The sequence below is a fragment of the Oryza glaberrima genome, chromosome 3, assembly GCF_000147395.1.
Source record: "Oryza glaberrima chromosome 3, OglaRS2, whole genome shotgun sequence".
Taxonomy (NCBI): Eukaryota; Viridiplantae; Streptophyta; class Magnoliopsida; order Poales; family Poaceae; genus Oryza; species Oryza glaberrima.
The window spans coordinates 21,877,589-21,894,091 of NC_068328.1; the positions used below are offsets into that span (position 1 = coordinate 21,877,589).

At 47.0% G+C, this 16,503-nt stretch overlaps 1 protein-coding gene, 1 non-coding gene and 2 pseudogenes across 2 annotated transcripts; 1 reads left to right on the forward strand and 3 right to left on the reverse strand.

The window, feature by feature from the left end:
* Nucleotides 1–1,317: 1,317 nt before the first annotated feature.
* On the reverse strand, nt 1,318–5,576 carry LOC127765577 (acyl carrier protein 3, mitochondrial). Its single transcript, XM_052290503.1, has 2 exons — nt 5,082–5,576; nt 1,318–1,841 (listed from the first exon to the last, which is right to left on the reverse strand). The coding sequence occupies exons 1-2, from the start codon at nt 5,328–5,330 to the stop codon at nt 1,644–1,646; spliced, it is 447 nt and encodes a 148-aa protein (XP_052146463.1). The 5' UTR covers nt 5,331–5,576; the 3' UTR covers nt 1,318–1,643.
* A 1,180-nt stretch (nt 5,577–6,756) lies between these two features.
* On the reverse strand, nt 6,757–6,875 carry LOC127769137 (U5 spliceosomal RNA). The gene has a single exon (XR_008016705.1). It is a non-coding gene; the product is annotated as a U5 spliceosomal RNA (small nuclear RNA).
* Nucleotides 6,876–8,268: 1,393 nt separating this feature from the next.
* LOC127768517 (uncharacterized) lies at nt 8,269–9,237 on the reverse strand (annotated as a pseudogene).
* A 5,318-nt stretch (nt 9,238–14,555) lies between these two features.
* LOC127766328 (uncharacterized) lies at nt 14,556–15,361 on the forward strand (annotated as a pseudogene).
* The last annotated feature ends 1,142 nt before the right edge of the window (nt 15,362–16,503 follow it).

Here is a 16,503-nt window from a genome sequence, read left to right on the forward strand (position 1 = left end):
TGTTTATGAGTAATGCTATCCCAAGTCAAAATTTCTTGATGAGCAAGCTGGAAAGGAAAGAAAAGTATGACCACATGCAATGTAAATGGGCTTATCCTTATCTGTGGTGAGGACAAAAGCAAAATATTCTCTCCGTTCCTAAATATTTGACGCGTTGACTTTTTTAAATATGTTTGACCGTTCGTCTTATTTGATTTATTGTTAAATATACTTATATGGATTCATATAGTTTGATATATTTCACAAAAGTTTTCGAATGAGACGAACGGTATGCGCTAAAAAGTCAACGGTGTCAAATATTTAGAAACGGATGGAGTACTCGTGTATGCAAATCAAAATTAATTAATGCATACACGAGGTATAACCCAAATAATGATCATAATTTCCATTCCAGGAATATCATGATAATTATTTCTGACGTACTGTATGTTTGAATCATTTGTCTCGTGGTTGACGTACGCCTCTCCTCTACCGGCCGTATAGCAATTTACCTTTGACTAGCTAAAATAACAGTCTATTAAGAGAATGAGGGAGTATAATAATTGCATTTCACCATCACCATGATTCAGGTTTCAGCGATCGATAATACTGGTAACCGCACACAGGTTTCAGCGATGGCCAATCCGCCAAACTTCAGTCTTGCATTGGCCATGCATACAGCCAGCCGGCACATAAAAAATACTTGTACAGTGTCTACTGTCTAGTAAAAGATCAAACAGATACTTCTCGCCCGGAATGTGTTACGACAAACACCAGTTTACATGTGGAGAAAACCTGATATTATTAATTTCAAAATTCTCCACAGCACATTGATCGACATGGAAGAAAGTCCATTAGTCACAAGCTAAGCTGAGGTTAATAGTTCATTTATTGTTGTACGAGGCCCTTAATGAGAATGAATTAAACTGTATTCGGGCTTGCAAAAGCTGTTAGAATTAATGGATAGGCTAAGGCCCACTCGAAGATTAATTATTTGGAAAATCACAAAAGCATGGCATGCATGGAGAGTTTATGGATGGACTAAGGCCCACTCGAAGATTAATTATTTGGAAAATCACAAAGGCATGGCATGTATGGAGAGTTTAGTACCACCTTGCTTATTCTAGAATAAGGGGACATTCTTAAAAGGGAGAATGATCTCCTAGCCACTTGAAGCATGTGTGGTGGAAAGAGAGGAGCACATGCGCTCGCCTCGCCTCGCAGGGCAGGCATACGTGGAATAACATAATTACTGTACATCGTCCACCGGCGCAGGCAAGGGCACTCCTCATCATTCAGAACACACCAGACTAGTTTCCTGTTCTCTGATAAAGAGATAACACTATCTTAAAAGGCTCAAATTCAGTGAAGTTGCCCGCTAAACTCAAATTTGCTACTTAAGTTATAGTTATAATAAACATCAACCATGATTAACGGTTGAAACCTTGCATATAACAAGTATCAGTAATTCAGTCATCGACAAATATTCTCACTACATAAAGCTCTGATGCATTTTGACTTGATAGTTGGAGCTACAACATAATCAAAAATGGCAACAAAAGTTCCCTTTGTGGCATTATCTAAAATAGAAATGCCGTTTGTGGCTGAGATTCAAGGGGCGCAAAAAATCTGCTTTGTGATGGCTTGCAATTTAAATGCTCCCATCAGGAGCTCCCAGCGTTACTTTTGTTGGATTGGGATTCAGATATGATGTATTTTGCAACATCAGCGCAGCAGGAAAGCTTGTCGGCTTTGTCATCAGGAATTTCAACGGAGAATTCTTGCTCAAAGGCCATGACGAGTTCCACCCGATCTAAGCTGTCCAAACTCAGGTCCCTTTGGAAATCTGCTGTCTCAGTTACCTGCAGCCATTTGAATGGTAAATGTGTGTCACATTCCTTGTGCTGACACATGCAGATGCAAATAGGTACAAATTCTAAAGGAGAACATATCATATGCACATAAGTTTCTGTGCACACTCCGCGTATATCAAATAGCAAATGTCACGGAAAATTCTAGAAAAAATTGGACATGTACTGATGATATTATTACACATATCTGCAAAATCTCATATTCAAATTCATTATTGTTTAGCCATAACAAAAAAGTGAAAAAATCTGACTGTTTTAAGAGTAAAAATCTGTCAGAATTTTATCTTTTTTTGTTACGGCTAAAATATAATGAATTTGAAGATAAGATTTCACAGATAGGTGTAATACTATTGGAAGTATGTGTCAATTGTTTTTATAAAATTTTCTATGATATTTGCTAGTTGGTGTGCATGGAAAATTTGTGTGCATAGGATATGTTCCCATTCTATTCTTAAAAATACTTGATAAGCAAACATCGTAAATAGACATTTTCACTTCTCAAGGTGAGTAATTTTGGACTGGCATCAACATAAGATCTAGTTCGCCCTCATCTAAAGAGGAAACTAGGCTTGACAGTTCAACTGTGACTTGGGAGTTACTTTTTAATGTAACTCCATAGCTGTACAAGATTTCTAAGCAACTAAACAGAAAATTCAGTAACCTACAAGTATTGTATTGTTAAATTGGACATGTTATGCATCAATCAATTTTGGGAATACAACTGTTCAGTGTTCACCTAATTGCCTTCATCTGGATGAACTCCTCTGCCTTCCTCTTCCCATTTCATTTTACACCGTTTTAGATCAATGAGAACACACTACACATTTTGGGCCAGTGAATCAGTGTTGTAGATTTGATAGAGTGTCTTCCAATTTTCCATATAAAATGATGAATTATATGATCATAGAAGCTTAAACAATATTATTCTGCTAAACTTTTGTTTCCATGTTATATTCTAGTACCTACTCAAAATTGTCTTCAAATTTTGTATTTATCACAGATCTAAGTATCACCGTACCTAAAATGATTGTCTTGTAACAAATTATTTCAATTTCCTTCTGCTAATCTCAGGCTGCAAACAGTGAATTTGCATAAAGCAGCCATGATGTGCACAATAAAATGTCCAACGTACTTTTACTTAAAGCTGTAAATCATGCAGGTAAAAAGAAGAAAGAATACTAATCAAATAGGTGCTGTTTTCAATGCAATCATCAAGAACAGCAGAAAAGTACTTCTCTGTGTATGAATGCATATTGATACTTCCTAGTTAACATTATGATGATATCTGGTAAATTGTACAAATTTTACTTCAAGGAGCTATCAGTTCTCAAATATGCAACGTAGAGCTCCATTTTCCCCATTCTTGGGAGGCGTTGACTTTCAACAGTCTGAAATAGTTTAGCTGTCAAATCAACTGGAATGACGCTTCTTCCTCTACACCATCACTAGCTAAGGCAGTTCTCTAATATGTCTTTCAATTACTCAGTTAAACATAGCACTCTACTTTGACAACATAAATATGTACCAATCCAAAGATAACAAAGTGGATGAGCTCATAGGTGGTAACAGTGTATTTTTCATGAATTCATAACTATGGTGGATAGCAGTTTTGCTCCACTGTACATGAAAGCCACATGTTGCTACAGTTTTTCGGGTTTGTTGCAACAGGATTATGGTACGAATGAAACACCTGTCATCTGGCAACATATACCACATTTTATTATTTTACATGCTACCAAAGCTAAAGAGAGTATTGTAAATATCGTATTTATGAAACAGATCCTGAAGCAAATACTTGCAAAACAGACCAACAGCCTAGGCAGAAACTAAGTTTAAAGAGGAGAAATCATGCATGTTGTGGGGCAATACTTGCCAGACAAAACAATCCTTCTACAGAAAGAGAACATCTTGGCATCTTGTTTTCTGGAGAAAAGCATCAGGCAGCATGCTGAAAATTTTGGTAAGCTCTTTCTTATAAAACTATATGTACTTACTCACCACAACTCCATCTTATTAAATTGATATTAAATATAATTTTTATATTACTGATAATTGGTAATATCGGCTGTGTTTTGACAGCATACAAAAAAAAAAGTGTAATAACCAGAGCACCAATGGTCTATGACTGTCAATTCATCATCTGGACCATTCAATGGATTGTGCAACTTGAGATCTTGCAGAAGGCCATACCAAAAGGGGACACAGGAATCTAAATTTCACTAGATTAATAAGTTTGCATTAGTGATTAGGTTGCATTTTAAGTGCCACCACTGGGTGCTTGTGCTTCATGATGGTCATTAGTTTTAGTTATTTTTCTTGCGTCAGGGTTATGCTGAGCAGGGCTACTGATGCGTAAATGCTAGAGCTAGCTATATCACAAGTGTTACTGGATCCTAACCTGAGAAAGGGCCCTTTAGATGTTGATCAACATGAACGTATTACACCAATGAATTATTTAATCCTAACACAAAAGGTGCACTAAATGTTCCTATGCAAACAAGAGACTTTATTTCCAGTAATAAATTCACTGAAAACAACAGAAGTACTTATTGAACAATGAACATCACCCTGAATGTCCCATTGTTAAGGATTAGTTTACAACGAGAAAGTTCCTCCGAGTCCAAGATAAACCCAAAAAAGGGCCATTTTATCAGATAAACCATACCAACAATGCTAAATGCTACATCGATGTATCATCACTGAGTGAAGAGCTGGAAATATCAGTTTGTGACTTTGTCCACAATCTTTTCCCACTATTAGATAGTAGTCAGTTCGGGCCATTTCAGCCATGATTCTTGTAAGCACATTTCAGTTAACCATCCTAGCACGCCTCTGTTTATATGTATTATCGCAGACTAAGTGATTAGGCTGGCCATGGTAACAGCTTCACCTCTATGACATCCAATTCTTGACTGACATTTTACTGCAGGAATACAAACCACAAGCATTGGCTATTTGGCTCATGGCAGTAAAACGTGTCACCAATGGCGAGCTAACAAAGCACAAGAATCAACTTCCATAAGCAATAACTAATAAACCATACCAGTAGCAACTGAAATAGCAAGCATTTCAGACGCCATATCACAATGTGGCGAAATTGCAGAGGCAACGAGAAGGACAACGAGATAAACGAAAGGAGCAGAGATAGAGAGAGAGAGAGAGAGAGAGAGAGAGAGAGAGAGAGAGAGAGAGAGAGAGAGAGAGAGAGAGAGAGAGGAGCCAAGAGGCGACCTTGTCGGCGTCGATCCTGTCGAACTTCTTGACGAGCTCGACGACGCGCGCCCTGACAGCGCCCTCGGAGAAATCCCGCGGCGGCCCACCCTCCTGGCCCGCCGACGCGGCCATCCCCCGGTGGCCGGGGGCGACGCCGACGACGCCGTACACCGCCGGCCTCGCGCCACCACAGGCAGCAGCCGAGGGCGGCGCGCGGCGGCAGGCAAGACGCAGGTGCCGCAGCACCAGGGTTCTCACCGCCTGCATCCTGCACGAGGCCTTCCGCTTCTTCTTCTTCTTCTTCTTCTTCTTCTTCCCCTGCGCTGCGCGTGCGGCTGCGGCGGCGTGGTGACGGAAGAGGTGGAAGGAATGGAAGATTGGAAGTGGGCTTACGTCTTATGTGGGCCTAATCCTCGGAGCCCAACAACTTCTTTTCGCCTTCTCGGCCTCATCTGAAGAGTTAATCTTGAGATGTCACCTTAAGATGAGCCACGTCATACATTAATTCATCACCATTGGATTGAGAAGTACAACAAACCCTAACCGTCCCATCCAATGAAAAAACAGAGGAAGCGATATAAAAAGAAAAAAAAAATGCCCAGCATCAGATGATTCCATATCCTTCCCTTCGGTCAGGGGGAGAGCAGACAAAAACAAAACGAGGAACTTCCCTGAAAACAAAAACAAAACAAAACTATGAACTGCTATATTATCGCTCACAAACAGAGTTTGGATGTGATTATCTTTTTTATTTTAGTCCTAAATTTACAAACTAATCCTACAAGTACTCAAATTTTGTATTGTCTATACGATTAATTTATCTTTTAACAAATAACGAGGCATATGCTCTACAAGTTTAGGTGTAATTGTCATTTTTTATTTTAGTCCTAAAGTAAATTGTAACTTACAAACTACTACCTCCATTCTAAAATATAATAACTTTTGGCTACGAATTTGGACAGACAGTTGTCCAGATTTATAGCTAAAAATACTTATATTTTAGAACGGAGAGAGTAATCCTTCAACAAAAGAGAATATGTTGCGCAGATAGGGAAAGCCAAACCGTGGTCAAGATGAATAGAAAATGACATCTCACATTACAAGCGTATTCAAAATACTATAAATGACACCTTTAGAAATGCTTAGTAAATTATTTATTGTTATAATACTAATTAATCACAAATTAAAATAAAAATATTATGATATATAGCTAAAGTTACTTTAAAAAATACATGTTTCACGAATACTTATTTAAGCTAATTAAACGACACACATAATAGAGTGAGGTTATAGTCGCGCAAATAGACTTAATAAGCTAGTAGTAGCTAGTGTTAATTAAATCTTGATATAGATTCATGCAAACAGACTTAATAAGCTAGTAGTAGCTAGTGTTAATTAAATCTTGATATAGATTCATGATGAGAATCTTGCGACTTTTGAATTGAAAGAAATTAAAAAACTGCTTTGAAGCCTATATCCGTACACTATAAAAAACTTGTACTGCAAAATTTAATTTAGTTATAAAGATGCAAAATTTAATTTAATTATATAATAAAGAGAAAAAAAGTTTGAATTCATTTGTGGGCACCTCCTCAGAAGAGTCTTTAATTTAATTATATAATAAAGAGAAAAAAAAGTGAGTCTTTAATTTAATTATATAATAAAGAGAAAAAAGTTTGAATTCATTTGTGGGGACCTCCTAGAAGAGTCGGTTCCCTCCAAAAATTAGCGTATGCTGCTAATTGCGGCGCGCACACGGTATTCTTTAGTAAAAGGCGAAAAAATAGTTCGCTTTGTGCTCACCGCGCAGCTGCGTGGGTTCAAGCGGTCGCACCAGGCCCCTATATATAGCAGAGCTCCCTGTGCCCTCCGACTTGGGTAGGCGAGGTGGGACTAAACGAGCAGAGAGCACTCTACTCTCTAACTGTTCGCACCGCGTCAGCTGATGCGGCCCAGATGCAAACGAGGAGGCTTACATGGGCCGCCCAACCTGTAGGCCCAAAAGCGAAGGCATCATGCTGAACTTGGAGGAAACAAGAACAGTAATGGTTTTATTATGTTTTTTTTTTAAGAAAGCATGAGAAATTGAGAATAGATCTCCTGGGAAATGATCACGGCCAATTCCAAATCCAAGTGCTACGGCAGTACCATTTCCCATGGCACAGTATATTTTCGTCGCAAAATGAAGATATCTGTATATTTGCCAAAGAAAAGGAACAAAGGGAGAAAAGAATAGACATTTTCACGAAGGTGAAGCATGCAGACATGCTAGTTATTATGGAAAGGAAAAAGTACACCGTCCCTCAACTTCATCGAGTTACAAAATCGTCTCCCAACTACAAAACCAAATATATGACATCCTTTAACTTACAAAACAATTCACTTTAGTCCTTCGATGGTGTTGACCCTGGTTTTGTCTGATATGGCAGTTGAGTCAGCGCGTATTCACATGAGCCCCACCTGTCAGGATGCCACGTCATCACCCTATCTCTTTCCCCTCCTCTCCCTTCCTCCTCTCTCTCTCTCTCTCACTTTTCTCCTCTCTGGGCAAGCCGGCCGCCGGGTGGGGGAGGAGGTCGCCGGGGCAAGGCGGGAAAGGAGGAGGTCCGGCGGCGGGCGACGAGGCGGCGGTGGCGGTGGCTGCGATGCAGCAGCTGGCCGCCGCGCGGGGGTTGGAGTCGGGGGCAAAGATAGGCAACTGCTGAGGGAGATCGGAGGCGTTTGGCGGCGAGGGCCTTGGTCGGCGGCCTTGGCAGCGGTGCGACGTTGAGGAGCTCAAGGCATAGTCGGGAGCCGGAGGTCGCCGCGTTTGGCAGCGAGGGTGGCGGCGGGTGGTGGCGGGGCGTCATCGGGAGTGGGAGGTCGGGGCAACGCGAGCGACGGAGATCGCTGCTTTTGGCGGCGAGGACTGTGGTGGTGTGGGCGGCCGTCTGGAGCTGAGAGCCCCTCGTCATGGAGCTTGGCGGCGATGCGGCGTGGATGTTGTCAGGGCGTCATCGGGAGCCGGAGGTCAGAGTGGCGTCGAGGGACGGAGATCGCCGCGTTTGGGGGCGGGGGCGGTGGCATCGATGGGAGGAGCTAGCTGCGCGCGGGCGGCGGGGGGAGGAGCTAGCTACGCTACGCGCGGGCGGGACGAGCCGCTTGAAGGCCTCCGTGTGGTGCTCGTCGTTGTTGCCGGCGAGGCGACGCATGTCCACGGCGCCGCCTGAGTCGTCGTCGTACTCGGCCTCGATGAACATGATGCCCGGAGGAAGCACATGCAAGATGGCATCTTGTGTGAGCCGCGTACGTAGAAATAGTTCTGTTAATTAATTTTCGGGGAGAAAATGGAGCTTCAAAGCCTTGGTGATGACTGACTGACGTGCTTGTCCAGCTCGGACAGCGGCAGCCGCTTGTAGCCGTCAGCCTCCTCCTCCATCTCCGGCCACTTGTTCTTCCTCTCCGGCGCCACCTCGCCACCGGCATGGGCGCCATGCGGGCCGTGAAGGCTTGCCCGTCGTCGCACAGGCGCCTGAACAGGTGCAGGTACTGCTGTGTGACGCCGACAGCAGCTTCAGCGGCGACATGCCGACGACGTCGTCGTCGACGACGAGCTCGACGACTTTCTCGGTGACTTGCACGTACCGGTGGTCCTGCTTGACGACGAGGGACACCACATCGACGTGGCGATCCTTGATCAGGGCGTCGCCGACGCGCGGCGCGCCGAAGGTCACGGCGCGGACGGGGACGTCGGCCAGAGCCGCCTCGAGCGGTACGGTGCCGGGACGGCGTCGATGGTGGCGTAGAGGTTGGTAGTGGCCAAGTACAAGTAGCCGCCGCCGCCGCCGCCGTAGTAAACCTCCTTCTCGTCGGCGGCGAAGGCCTTGTAGTTGTAGGCGGCCTCCACCATGTCCCCGTACATGAGGATGTCGGCTTTGTGGTCTGGATGTTTGTGATTGATCGGCAGTTGATAGTCCTCACCGCCGCCGCCACCACGGATGCGCTGGAGGAAGGTGGCGAAGCCGGCGAGGAGGCTACCCTTGTTGCCGTCGGCCATGTCGTTGTCGATGAGGAAGGGAGAGAAGAGGGGAAAGAGAGATGAGGAAGGGAGAGAGGAGGCTGATGTGGCCACGTTGATATATGGGGCTCACGTGGTCCTACGCTGACTCAGCCGTCACGTAGGATAAAATCGGAATCAACACCATCAAAGGATGTAAAGCGAACGGTTTTGTAAGTTGAGAGGGATGTCATATATCTGGTTTTGCGGTTGGGGGATTTTGTAACTCGATGACAATTTGAGGGACCTTCGCTGTACTTTTTCCTTATGAAAGGAAAATTTCTCGCCTAAGAGCAACTGAAAATTTTCAGACTTTTTTTAATAGCACCTTTCAGTCTTGCACACCAGACATTTCTATCATCAATGCCAACGGTTATGCAAAGCTTGGAACCCTGTAACTCCCTGTAATCAACTCCCTTCCAGCATCACAGCACAACCTGAATCTTTCAAAAAAAGCTATGCAAACCTAATGTCTGTCTCTGTCCGAAAGCTACAACGAACAAGAGAACAGCCCAACACTCTCCAAGCCCCGATACCCACCCCCGACACCGGCGACATTCCTCCTCGTCGCCGGCCACCCACCATGGGCTCTCCCCTCACCTTTCGTCCCCGGTTCTCGAGTCCTTTCCGTCCAATGCAGCCACCTTCCCCAGCTCCAGCCTCTCTCTCCCGCAGAGAATCCCTTGCCCGTTGGAGGATGGTGAGTTCTTGCCACCTCTTGTCCCAGATCCATCCCAGATTTTCAAAATCAAAAATCCCCAGGTGTATTCAAGACCGGATCCGGAGCTACCCCCCTCCTCTCGGGCTCGGAAATTGTGCTCTGTCGAAGATCCAAGTAAAGATTGCGTCGCGCCCTTGCAGGAAGATGTGTCAGCTGCAAATTTGGGGGCAAATCGAAATCTGTCTATGAAGATCCTCCACCCTCAGAGCAAGATTGTGCAGATTCGAAGGCATTACTCCACCGTACTGAAGAGCGACGTTCAACCCCACGCCGCGCGCCGTCTGTCGGTTGCTGAACGCCTTAACCCTCCAGTATGGGGTCGCCGGGCTACGCAGCCTCCGTCTAGATCCCTGGTTCCCAAACGTGATGCAGATGTGACTACACAAGGCCTTAACTTGCGAAGCTCTACTACCCAGGTGAAGGAAGATCAGTGGAGTGAAGTCAAGCCGAGATTTTGGTGGAGAAAGCAGCAGTCTTTTAACCCTCCCAACAACTAGAAGCCGATGCATTCAAGGAAGCAGCTCTTCCTCAATGTCGCGATCGAGAAAATTTTGCATTTTCCCAAACGCTAGTGTATTAATCCCCGTCCTAGGAAAAGCCAGGGTACACCACACAAACATGATACAAAAGACACATCTTTATTATATAGATAATATTTACATTATTACAAAGGCACTTAAAGCCTGACAATCAAAAATAAACAGCAGCGGACTAGCGGGCCTACGGCTCCATCTTCACAGGCGCTCAACTGGGGTATAAGCCAGAACTCCACCTTAAGACTTCTTCTCCAAAGCTTCTCTTACTGAAGGGGGGAAAGATTGAGCAAGAATGAGTACAACCACAGTACTCAGCAAGCCACACCGGCAGATGCATGATTAATGCAAGGGGGTACAAGGGGTAATAATATAGGGGTTAAGTTTTGTAGTAAACAACATTTTAAAGACACTTAGTTACTAAAAGCTATTTTGTAAATACGATCCTAGAGCTACACAATATTATTAATCAAGGCGGTGAACCCTCACGAACCTGCCTTAACCCAAGGCCTACGATGATTCAGACCGAACTGGCAACCCGACCCTGGGTCCCAGCTCGTCCCAAGCCAACCCAGGCCAACCATTCCACATTTTAGTTGTTAAGCAGGTTTTAAGAAGTAAACCACTAACTTGGGTACATTGCTAGGCTTGCCCATAACCGAGGGCGCGGCTATTCGAATAGATTATACTCTGATCAGAGGTGTACATCTTTACCCACAAGACACATCTTCCTCACGTGTAACCACGTGCCACATACCACCACGACATACGGACGAAAGACGTGACATAGTTCCCAACCCATCCTAGCCATAAACAAGAGTACCGACCCAACCCCACCTATGGCCGGAATCTCCGGGACAGGCAGGCAAGATTGAGCCCCTAGCAGCAGGACACCAGCCCTGTGCCATGACATCTCGACTACCGGGCCGCAGCTCGTGTAGCCTTCATTTGTCCTAGAGATGTCCATCGAGCCCCGACTTCGTCCATCTCCATCAGTGTACCTTTGTTTATAACCAGACTGAGCCACAAACTAAGCCTTACCCACTAGACATGTGGAAGTACAGTAGTGCTTTGCAACAGAGGCCCGAGCTTAATCCTTATAGTACCCGAGGTACGACTAACAAAACCCAACCACGCACCTCGAGCCCAGCCTAAAACCGTTTTGGGGGTTTTGAAAAGAGGGGGAGGTGTGTGTCCAATTCCAACATAAGCCAGCCATTCCATACTGTCCAAATGATATGAGAATTCCCAAAGTCTAAAGTTATAAAACCACCTAATGTTGCATAATTAATCAGCGAAGCATCTACCTAAATTCATACTAGTGGAACCATGAATAGAGTACCAACTAGTTGGGGTTTTATTTATTCTAGGGTGAACAAGGTAATAATAACAATAGCAATAATAATGTCATAACAAAGGTAAATAGGCATGGCTAAATAAAACAGTGATAACGCGGGAATTTAAATAAAGCGATAATGCATTAATTTAAATCAAAATAATTTTATAAACTAGGATTCGATATGCTCAAGGATAATGTGACTTGCCTTGCTCAGAGACAACGGCCTTCCGAACCTTCGGCGACGACTGCGAACCAAGCTTCGAGAACCTCCGGAACGACAGAAGCTACGCGAAGCACACAAGCAAAGCTACAAGCCTATAAAGAAGCAATAACAGTACATAAAAAGAAAGCACAGGGTTCTTTAGGTTATAACAAACATTAGGAGACTTGAACGGGTCGATTCGGAGTTCGTATGACCAAGATATGATCATCCGAAGTTTAATGCTGTTATATGGAGATTTGCGGATTATTATAATTAGGTTTTACAACTATAAAACATGTGCAAGCGCTAGCCTGGAAAAGACAGGAAGGCTGCGCTGTTGACATGCGGACCCCACATGTCAACCTAAGGGACCACGGTGGACCGAGTACACAGAGACGGTCCACGGGTCGACAGAAGCAGATCCCGTGTGTCAACCGAGGCGAGTGGCCGACAAACGGACTCCACTAGACACCACACGGGCTGCACACGTGGAAACCACGCGGCTACCGAGTGGGCACACTAACACAGTCACCACACGTACAAGCGAACGACTACCGACACCGGTACACAGGTACCGGGGTCGACAACCGCACAACGGGCACGAGCGACACCGAAAGGACGAGGACGGGGCAGTGAGAGGAGAGATCCTTACCACCACGCGACGAGGCGTGGGAACGACAACGACGAACGGGCGCGGCGGAGACGGCCGGGAACGACGGAGACGAACGGCGAGGGGACGACTTCGGCGGCGATCCTTGGACGAAGTCGAAACGCGGCCGGCACGAGGCTTGCCGACGCGGAGCCGAGGACGAAGACGATGACGGGGCTGCAGCGGCTCACTTGACGGAACACGGACGATGAACGCGAACGGCTTGACGGAGGGACGAACGCCACGACGATGAGGACGACGACCGGGACCGGCGAGGAGGCAACGAGGGCAGCCGGCGGCAGCTGCACGGAGACGAGGACGGCGTGGAACACGCTGCTGCGAATCCGACAATGGAGGCGGCGCCGCGAGACGACGAGCCGGCGAGGATGAACGGTGAAGACGACGACGGACACTGGCGGTGTTCGGGTGGAGGGGAGGCGAGGCCGAGGGCGACCTTGCCGCTGTGATGCCGGAGGTGGTGGTGGCGCAGCGAGCCGACGAGCCGGGGAGGACGAAGGGGTGGCCGAAGGGACGTCGGCGACGACGAGGATGGAGAGGCCGGCGCGGGCGACGGCGGTCTCCGGACGAATCAGAGGGCAGGCCGGGGTGGAGGTCGACGCGGCGATGCCGAGGGAGGAGACGGCGCGGCCGGCCCGCACCTGAGCGGCGCGGCAGGGGCGGCTGGAGGCAGTGGGTGGCGGCAATGCTGCCGGTTGCCGGCGGGGACGCGCCTCCGGTGGTTTCCCCGCGAAACGGAGGGCTGACCGGGGGAGAGGAGGCGGCTGCGAGGTCGCTGGTGGCGACGGCGTGACCAGACGGCGCTCGGGCGAGGAGGGAGAGGCGGCTGGAGGCCGGCCGGCGCCGGAGAGAGAGAAGGAGAAGGCGGGGAGAGGTGGTGTGGCCGCGGGGGAGCTCGAGAAGGGGCTAAAACGATAGAATGGAGCGAGGGGGTTCCGTTTTATAGGGGAAGAGAGGGAGCCGGCCACGGGAGAGGTGGGGACGGCGGCGGAATTTGTGGCTGGCGGCCATGGAAGGTGGCCGGGGTTGGCGCGTCTGTTCCCGGCGATTGGGGGCACGAATCAAGGGGGAAATTAGGGGGAACTGATGAGGAATCAGTGGGGATTAAAACCCCCTAATCAATTTTGGAAACCCTGGTTTGAATCGCGTGGATTTTGGGGAGGTTTGGCGCTAGGTTTCCGGGGAGAGAGAGAGCAGGCCGTGCGGGAGGAGGAAGACGACCGCACGTGCTGCGCGCGTGCGGGGAGCAGCTCGGCGTGGGCCGGGTGGCTGGGTGGCGCGGCTTGGGCCGGGCGGGAAGGAGGGAGGGGAGGGGCGGCCCAGAAGGAGGAGGAGAGGAGGGAGTGGGCCGGGAGGGGAAGGGGAGGCCCAAGAGAAGGAGGGAGAGAAGGAGAGGGAGAGAAAGAGAGGAAGGAAGAGAGGACTTTGGCCGCGGGCCGAGGGAGAGAATGGGAGGACAGACTTGGCCCAAAGGGAGGAGGGGGATTAATTTTTAGTTTTTCTTTTTAATAAACTCTGACAATTGTTTTTGTTACTTAATAATTATTTTCGGTGCTCTGAAAATTCAAGTAAAATTTAAGGGCTCCTTTTAGACCAAGGAGAATTTGACAAAAATTCTCCGGGCCACATTCGAATTTTTCTTGTACGTATTTTAGTGTTTGCCAATTTCTTTTCGAATTTTAATTAATTTTATTATTCCTTTTAGGGAATGATTTTTATTTCGGGATGAATTTATCAGGACGTGACACTCAAGCATGTGGTTGGAAAATGTTTTCGCTGCCTTAGCTCAGATCATAAAGTCGCCACCTACAGAGAGCCTCTTCGCTGTTGGATGTGTCGAGGTTTCGGTCATATCTCTTCCTCTTGCAAATCCAAGAACTATAAATCCCAGCACCCCCCACTCAATCCCCCACCACTCTCCTCCACCACCGCTTTTCCTTCTCTAAGTGTTTCCAATCCCTACCCCCTCGCTCCACCACTCCCCCACGACAACAATGGCTGGGGTGCCGGGCGATCTAGCGGCTTGTCCTGCCCTTGATTTTTGCATGGTGGCCTCCACTGGAGAGACTGAGCGATTGCGTGAGCTTTTCACTGCTCGCTCGGTTGTCGCCTGGGTTGAAGAAGGGGAAAGGGTGGAGGCGAGCACATTTGCTGATGATGTGCACACTGCATTCCGCATCCGCCGCTCTGATATCCAAGTCACGAAGTTCCATCCTGAAGATTTCTTTCTCACGCTCACTAATCATAGTGATCGGGAGGCCATCCTGCAAGAACCAAGACTGATGCTGAGAAATGGCCGTGTGTATCGCTTCCGTCCATGGGACGAGAGGCGCGGTGCTGAATGCGTCGACGTTCGCTTCAGGGTCAGAGTATGTGTGGAAGGAATCCCCATGCATGCAAGAACAGATGCAATTGCGGCAAAGATCATCGGCAAGAAGAGCTCCATCCACTACATTGAAGAATACTCAAGGCGTCGAAACTACAACCGCACTTTTGACTATTGGGTATGGAGCTCAGACCCGAGCTCTATCCCACGAGCAACAAGGTTGACAATCACGTCAGCAGACAAGGAGGGGCTCCCAGTTGACACTCCCTTCCCGGAGCTGGAAGCTGTGCATCCTACCCCTTCTGACACAATAAAGGTCTCACCTATCCTGTTCTTATTCATATTGACAATTTGCAAGACCTGGTGTCCCGACAGGGCCGCTGCTTCCAGTGGCGTTATGGAGTAGCAGATGATGTTGCAAGAACCAGGGTAATTGCTTTACCCCTCCAAGCCTGCAGAACTGATGAACCCTGAGTTCCTCTTGACACTCAAGGCTGTTGTTGGCCCGATCTTTCGGTGAGTTGTGATAACTACGATTTGGGAGAAACGTTGACGATCCGACTACAACCGTACGAGACGTTGTGTTGCGCCTTAGCGATCGATACACCTCTCCGTGGGTTGTTGATCTTGCCGGTGCAGATCAACCCTATTCCTACAAGCAAATCGAAGAAACAAGCAAGAACAAGATAAAAGCAATCTGATATTGCAAATAGGAATTTAATACAAATGATAAGTTGGGGTTCCGAAGAACAAGCAGACGGACGGTCTAGCCGACACGCGCGCTGCAAGCAAGTAGCAATGGCTAAACTTTAATCTATCAAAACCCGCGATACCCTGAAGGGGTACCAAGCTATTTATAGAGATAGGAGTACCCTAGGTCGTCCTCCACCTGATTGGGGCGCACCCCACATGGGCCCCACTTGGGCCGGGGTCCCAGACGAAGTTACAAGCCCATAGGCCCATTACAGCTGTCGCAGCACCTTGTTTCTTCAGTTGCTACCGACTGAGATGGTATTTGGCAATGAGGCTTGATGCATTGGAAAGAGGACTCCAAGAGCTTTCCATCAAGTACTCACGGGCTGAAAACGGAGGTCGTATGGAGATTCGGCGGCCGTTTGAAGTCAGCAGTGTAGTAGGTGGCAGAATCGGATTCCAGCACTTGGAGGACTTGAACTTGATATCTTGTTGTTCATCCATGATGTGAGTAACGGATGTATCCGTAGTAGCCATGGTCACATCATCCTCCCTTTCTTCACGGAAAATCGTCCTCGGTTTTTCCATATGGTGCTCGGCGCGTGGTCGATTTAAAACAACCTGTTTCATCCAATCAAAACAAGACAAACTGGAAATAATATGATTAGAAATTACATGCCTCTCTAGCTTGCAAGTTTTATCCACATGTATAGGAGGTTCTAAATCCGAGCAGATGTAAACTCTATGTACAAAATATATTCCAAGATCATTATATTCGCCAAAGATGTGAAATATAACATTGGTTGGATATGGCAAATCAGACTTAGCAAATAATTTCTCCTTCAAATTATCGAGCTCACAAAAATCATCAAACTGAACATAGCCCAAAGTATTTAAAGAAGATCTCAATTCACGCTCCTCTA

Bases quoted from the DNA above. Each gene is read 5' to 3' on its own strand.
- LOC127765577 (XM_052290503.1), bottom strand. From the start codon at position 5,330: ATGCAGGCGGTGAGAACCCTGGTGCTGCGGCACCTGCGTCTTGCCTGC. The intron at 1,842-5,081 runs GTCGCCTCTTGG...AAATGGCTGCAG, and splicing joins ACAGGATCGACGCCGACAAG to GTAACTGAGACAGCAGATTT.